General features: G+C 40.0%; 1 protein-coding gene across 2 annotated transcripts in view; it reads right to left on the reverse strand.

Annotated features, from left to right (window-relative positions):
- The window catches only part of Fshr (follicle stimulating hormone receptor), a 158,546-nt gene extending 151,645 nt beyond the window's left edge, over positions 1-6,901 (reverse strand). For both annotated transcript variants that reach the window (XM_013017926.1, XM_013017925.1), the window contains exon 1: positions 6,640-6,901. In XM_013017926.1, coding sequence (XP_012873380.1) covers positions 6,640-6,797 — 158 coding nt within the window. In that variant the 5' untranslated portion in view covers positions 6,798-6,901. The remainder of the gene's footprint in view (positions 1-6,639) is intronic.
- Positions 6,902-7,374: the final 473 nt, after the last annotated feature.

Here is a 7,374-nt window from a genome sequence, read left to right on the forward strand (position 1 = left end):
AGAATAAGTGCAAAATGAACTGTACCAGGGTTCAGATGAAGGCAAGATTAAATAAAGATGAACTGGTAAAGGATGACTTCAGCACAGTGACAAACTTTGAGTGTAGTGCAAAGAAGAAACTGAGGACAGCAGACAGACGTAAAGACAGAGAAGCAGAAATGCACACACCATGCTGCATAGAGTCCTTGTTAGCCACAAAGAGCAGGCTCCTGTTGGAAAATGGTAAGATATGAGAAAGATGAGCTATTAAGCTATTGAATGGTTTTGAACTGAGATAGTATAATAATATTGTGACAGTGCCAATTTTGTGGAGGAAATAGAATGACAGTGGGTGGGCTGATTTGTTTCCGCAAAATAATTGTAAGATCTAGACTTTGGTGAGGGCCCAAGCAAAGATGATGCCAAATGAAAAGTAACAATTCAGGGGCTGGGAAGGTGGCTCAGTGGTAGAATGCTTGCCTTGCATGCCTGAGGCCCTGGGTTCGATTCCTCAGCACCACATAAGCAAAAAGAAAAAAGCCGGAAGTAGTGCTGTGGCTCAAGTGGTAGAGCGCTAGCCTTGAGCTGAAGAGCTGAGGGACAGTGCCCAGGCCCAGAGTTCAAGCCCCATGACCGGACGCTCCCCCCCACAAAAAAAAAAAGAAAAGTGACAATTCATGCAGACAGCATTAAGAAGTTTATACAAACCTTTGGTCATTGGTCATTTGGTTGGACAAGGTAAGAACTAACTTTCTCATGGCTGAGTGAAGTGTATACTTTGGTACCACGTTCTTGATGAAGATATAGCACATTCTTAACTAGCTATTTCTCAGATGGAAAGTAATGAAAATAGACTCAGGGTTCATATTTGGCTATGTTTTAGCAATGGGTTGGAGCCAAGGAGTCTGACATTAGTTCAGACTTTAGAACTGACTTTTTCTGCTATCCAGGGTTAGATGGAGCAGTCTGTTGACCAACCATTTTAGAAACTGTGTTCTGTGGAATATTAACCCCCAAAGATTCTTTTAGGAAAAGATTTCACAATTAAACATGTCAATCAAACATCAAAAACTCTGCTTGAGATCACTGAATTTACTATCTCATCAAAAGCTTCTCTTTTGGTACTGGACACTAATATATCCCTCAGAACTAAATACCGAGGAAGGGCTAAACTAGGCACCCTTTCCCCTTTTAAGCTCCTAACCAAATCATTACCTACGATTCTATCATGTGCATGACAATCTATAGTAAGATAAGGATACAAGAAATGAAAGAACAAAAAAGGGGGAAAGGGATTATCAGATAAGTCAGTACTAGTCAAATAAATGGATTGAGGTATAAGCAGTTGTTGTGAGGTAAAGATTCAATACAGAAAGACTATATTATAATCTTAGTATGGACTCCGGTTATGGGAGCCAGAATGGTTACCATCTCTCTCCTACGGTATTTTAAGTCTGACCCTGTTAGAGAAAAAGATGGCGTATCGATACAGATTTACAATTTCTGCTTTAGAATTGGTGCTTGCATTATCCTGGGGAATTCTAACCCCAGGTACAATAACACAAGGCTCAAAGAACTTTTCTAGATTCATTGCTTGCCTCTAGCTGCAACAGTTTCCTTGGATAAGTCAGACATCCTAATGCCTTTGACATTGTTCAGAACAAACCCACTCCATGAGTTCTTGGTGAACACTGACAGACTAAGAAATATTTTTTTCTTAGTGCATGAAATATAAATGTTACAACCAGTAGGAGGAGGAGATTATTCTTAAACAAAAGGGAGATCGCAAACTATTTCAGTTATAAAAATCCTTATGGCAGAATGAAAAAAATAGGCAACATTGACAAGGAAGCATTGTACTCATAACCTGAATTATGGAATTGTAATCACTTGTTACAACTACTTAATAGTAACAGCAACAACAACAATGATAATAAAAGGAAGTTGGAAATTTAAAAATTCTTATGGTAGCTGGGTGCTGGTGGCTTATGCCTGTAATCCTAGCTACTGAGGAGGCTGAGATCTGAGGATCATGGTTCAAAGCCAGCCTGGGCAGGAAAGTCCATGAGACTCTTACCTCCAATAAACAACTAGAAAACTGGAAGTGGCGCTGTGGCTCAAGTGGTAGAGTGCAATCCTTGAGCTGAAGAGCTGAGGGACAGTGTCCAAGCCCAGAGTTGAAGCCCCATGACTGACAAAAAAAAAAAAAAATCCTATGGTAATTGTTTCCAAAGCATGCCCATACTCCTTGACTGATTTTGGTCTTCAGGAAAGCCCTCTGGGGGAAGTGGGGTTTGCTGGTGATATTTTACAGATGTGAATATAACCATCACTATTCACATCATAAAAGATAATATTTTTCCAAGTTTGTATTAAATTTGTGTTGTTTACTTATATTGTCTCATTAAGTCTTCATAGCAGTTCTGTGAGTTACGAACACAATGTAATTTCCATCATAGAGCCAAGAGCCCACAGGACAGAGCAAAACCTTAATGGCATGGTATAGAAGTATGCTATATCTGTATGCATGTTACCTAATATATATAACATGCTTATATAACCTAGCATATATATACATAGTTTATATATACATATATAACCTACATAAGTATATAACATGCTGTTATATATAACATATATATGTATGTATATATAACACATATATATGAAAACAGTGTAATGAAACCCACCAAAACCTATTAAAAAGGAAGGAAGAGAAGGAGGAGGAGTTAAAGAAGAGTAATATAGACAAGGTAAATTTCATCAAAATACATACTTGCTGTAAATATAATAGCAAAAGTCTCTTTGTACAATTACTTTGTAATCTTGGGATCTTCTCAGATTCCCTTACCCCAGACTTGTCAGAAATAGTCACAGAGTAATCAATTAGTACTACCTCCAAACTTCTCCAGCTCCTGACCTACTCTAGAGGCTTAGTGCTTTCTCTGTGGTACCAGGTTGTTTCAGGCTGCCTAGATCCTGTGTATGCCATTAATACTTAATCACTCAGCTGGACTCTAAATCAGAAGTGGGCAATATTTAGCTTTTGAGCCAATTTGATTCTCCCCATTCTTTGGTGTGTGTGTGTGTGTGTGTGTGTGTGTGTGTGCACGCGCACGCGTGCATACGCATGTGTGCTTGAACTCAGGGTCTCAAGCTCTTGCTTGGATTTCTTTTTGCTCATGGTTAGTGTTCTACCACTTGAGCCATGCCTCTAATTCCAGCTTTTCCTGGTCAGTTGGAGATCAGTGTCTCATGGATTTGTCTGCTTAGAGACAGCTCTGAACCATAACTTCAGATCACAACCTCCTGAAGAGCTAGGATTATAGGCTTTAGTTATTTTTAAGATAGAATCTCACATTTTTTTCCTAGCCAGCCTCAGAAGACAGCTTTGTCACCTGTTCCTACCACCTAGGAAAATCATAAACTACCATGCATGGCTTACTCTTTAAGACAGAGGATAGTGAATGAACATTTTGCCCAAGCTGGTTTGAAACTATGATCTGCCTGTCTCTGCCTCCCAAGTAGCTTAGATTACAGTTATCAACTGACTTATATTTACATGACTGGAAACTAAAAATAATAACTTTTGTGATGTAAAATTATATGAACCACAAATTTTAGTGTCAATTAATAGGGTTTTATTGGACCACACCCGTAGCTTACTAATTTTTTTATATGTTATCTAAGGCAACTTCCATATTGCTACCAGGATAGAGAAACTACTGTATGGCCCAAAACTCTGATTTCTGGTTCAAGTTCTCAGGGACAAATACCCAAGGACACACTCTCAAGGACTCTTAAAGACAATTTTTTTTATCTTTTCAAAGAAGAAAAGAATCAGAAGACATGCATTGTACACAACTTGCCAAGGAGGAATTAACACAAATTCAAGTCTAGTTCCCAGTTCTGCGATCCAGCAGCTGCAGAGACATCTCTTCCCAAACAATGTAGCATTTCTTGCTTTGATTTGTACCACTTGCAAAACAGAGTGATTGTACCAAACTTGCAGTTGGATTGTGAAATTTGAATGCAGTATAGGTATGAAGCATTTATCAAATCATAGGAGCCATTGGGTAAGTAGATGGGTTTCTGGGTTCTTTTGATGAGAGCTGAGAGATGGGCAGAATGAAATGAAAACTGCTATGAGGTGGACAGAATGATAGGATTAAAGTGGTACATGAAGTTTCCAAGTGAACTTCACTAACAATGAACCTTCCCCATACTGACAGATGGAGCAATTACAACCCACAAAGCCCAGCTATTCCATCTACATGCAATGGATCTGATCATCTTTAGACTCTATTCCCAAACTTGGAGCACTTTCAAAGTGTATGAGAAACAAAACAGGCCTTTCTGTTTCTCTTCTACCTGTGTACCAGATAGCCCCAATCCAATCTTCTTAAGGAGCAAAAGTAATTGTTTTACTTTCACACTAACAGAACATCTGAGATTCAGTTTAATTGGCATTTTATCTCCTCTTTAGTGACTGGCACACCAAAAATATCCTCAAATATATTTTCTATTTTATCTACCCACCACAGCAACATTTTTCTTCTTTCCCTCAGAACACATTGCCAAGAAGATTGCAAAGCTAAATGTAGAATGGTTTACCTCAAGATCTATCTGCTAAGGAGTATACTGAAGAAAGAATCTTCTCCAGATTAGGTAACCAGGAGAACTTAGTCTTCACAACTCCCAAACAGCTATCCTCATTTCTCTGACGAGGGGCATGCCTGTAGCGTATGCTTTCTTTCTGTGCTTATTATTTTTTTTTTTTTAGCAATATTGTCCTCTACTCCATACTCCTCAAAAAGAGTTGACCCAAAGCTAGCCTTTATCATGAGTTTGACATTTGTTTCTGGTACTTATCTGACATACCGTCTCCACAATCTCTTTCCATAAAATTTCAATAGCTCTTTCAGCGGTTGCAAAATGCTGTTGGGGAGAGATGCATTTATACCTTAGTCTAATTAAATCACTTATACCTTAGTATAATGAAAAAAGAATCATACACCTACTTTTACCACCCTCATCCATACACAGACACTTCCTTCCTCCCTTTCTTCCTCCCTCCCTTTCTTTTTCTTTTTATCCAGTGTTTTTTTATGTGGAGTAGAAAAAAAAATCTTTTCTGGTGAAGACATATCACCTAACAGGAAGCCTAGAGCAGAAGAGAGTTTGGGGAGTAGACAAATGTCATCCTCAAATTAAATCTTATTAGGGACCATTAACTTTAGTAACTGAATGGGACATTTGGCCCACAAGGATACATAGGAAGAAGGTTGGGCAGGTCTTTGAGAGGTGGAAATTAGGGATGGGTGGGAGAATGTGTACCTTTTAGTGTTCACAACAATCAAATCCAGCAGATTGTTTAAAATTGCTTTAGAAGTACAGAAGCTGGGACTCAGGAGACTCAATTACTCAGTAATAAAAATTGTTCCAAGTACTCAATAGCAAGTGACTTCTCATGAGAGCTCAGGGTCAAGGCTTTCTCCTGGCTTATAGGTGACCTAATAAACAAGACTGTCATCTTTTTCCATAGGCACATTTTTTTCAGCATAATCAGGACTAATTGTCTCATGGGAGACAGTGTAGCCAAAACACAGAGACGGCCAGCTATTTCCCAAGTCTCTGTAGCTGCCTCTGCCCTGAAGATGAGAGGTATTCTTGGAAAAGGGTGAGCAGACAGCCAGGTTGCTGCTTTTTGATTCTGAGGAAAAGCTGAAATGCACTAACAACACTGATGGAGTAACTTGCGAACTGGAAGGATGACTGTGTTCTTATCAATAATTTTAGTCAACAAGAGTGGAAATCAGCCCCCAGCCCCAGTAGTGGTTTCTGTTTATAATCCTTACCATAAAGTCATCTACTTAATGAAGAAGTGAGCAAGACATAGGGGACTGGGGAAAGTGCTGAGCCCAAATGTCTGATGTCTAGTCTGGACTCTAACTCCACTCATTTGTGAGTTCAGATTCCCAATTTGTAAAATGGAGAGACACAATAAGATGATGTCCACTTTCTTGTCCAACTTGAAGACACTGTTGGCTTCCTGTTAAAATAGTTCACTAAGAATCTAAAGTTAGTGCCACACTTTTCTGGCTGTTTGAATAATTTTTCTATCTTTCTCCCTCTGCTTTCTTCCTTTGTTTCCCCATCCCTTCTTTTCCCCTCTACTCTTCTCTACCTCCTCTTATTTCAGGAAGCAGAATCCCACTTTAGGAACTATTTGTTGATGCTTTCAAAGCTACAGAAGCTCAGGCATTCTCCAATACAGTGTCCCTAGGAGATAGATATTATGTATTCAACTTAGCCAGCTTTCTCCGTCTGGCTCTAGGTCTCCTAACTTTTCTGTGTTGCTTTCTTTCTTCTTCTTCTTCTTTTTTCTGGTTCTGCTAAAGAGAGTGTGGAATTCTTGAGCGAATGTTTTTAATAGACTAAAAATCTCCTCCCTTTACCTTTGGATTCAAGTTTCCACACTAAGATCCTTGGAAAGCCACAGGGCAAGAAGCTTCAGCTGAGGAAGTTTGTTTAATTCAAGCCTTTGGTCAAGGCAGAAATATTTCAGCCCCACAGATAGCAAGCAGCCTAATGCAAAAATAATAATAGTTCTCTGTGCACCAATGTCAGCCACGCAGCTGTTCCCGCTCTGATACTCACAGTTCGAGTGCATTTCGGGGGAGGTCGGGGGGAATCTCTGTCACCTTGCTGTCTTGGCAGAGGAAAACTCTGTTAGTGCACTGACACAGGCGATGCTGACATCCAGATGCCAAGCTCAGGAGTGCCACCCAAGAGACCAGGAGCAAGGCCATGCTCATTTCTCCGTCCACTTGCTGTCCACTTGCATTGGCAGCAAGCAGCCTCCACAGATGTCAGAGGCTCCACAGAGTGTCCTGGTGAGAGGAGATCTGTCTTGAGAACTGGCAAGGTCACGTGACCTAAACCAAGGGATTTTTTTTTTTTTGGTCATTTCCAGGCTAGTAAAATTAACGTGCGCTAGCAGTGATTTCCAAGTCAGGATAATCGGATAATCTACTCCCTTACCTTTCAAGATCGGGTTTCTTACACCTGACCTGAGGAAGAGACAAACAATGACTGGAATAGCTTGCCTGGTTCCACTGGACAATTGTCCTCACTAGTCATCATTTTCTTCTTAACCCAGACAGGACTGACTTTCTCCTTCCAAAACCCCTATAGTGTTGTGTATCATGGGAAGGGTACTGATAAGAAAAGGGGTGTGGTCTTACCTCAGGCTTCAGCATCAGTATTGTCCTCTGACCCAACTGATGCCTGATATTCTGGACTGAAGTCATGAATATCTTTTTTCACTGTCCTTCGAAGCCTTACATGGCAGATATAAGCCAGTGGGTGAGCAAGGTCTAAGGTAAGAGGCAT

Source organism: Dipodomys ordii, unplaced genomic scaffold (genome assembly GCF_000151885.1).
Source record: "Dipodomys ordii isolate 6190 unplaced genomic scaffold, Dord_2.0 Scaffold37, whole genome shotgun sequence".
Lineage (NCBI taxonomy): Eukaryota > Metazoa > Chordata > Mammalia > Rodentia > Heteromyidae > Dipodomys > Dipodomys ordii.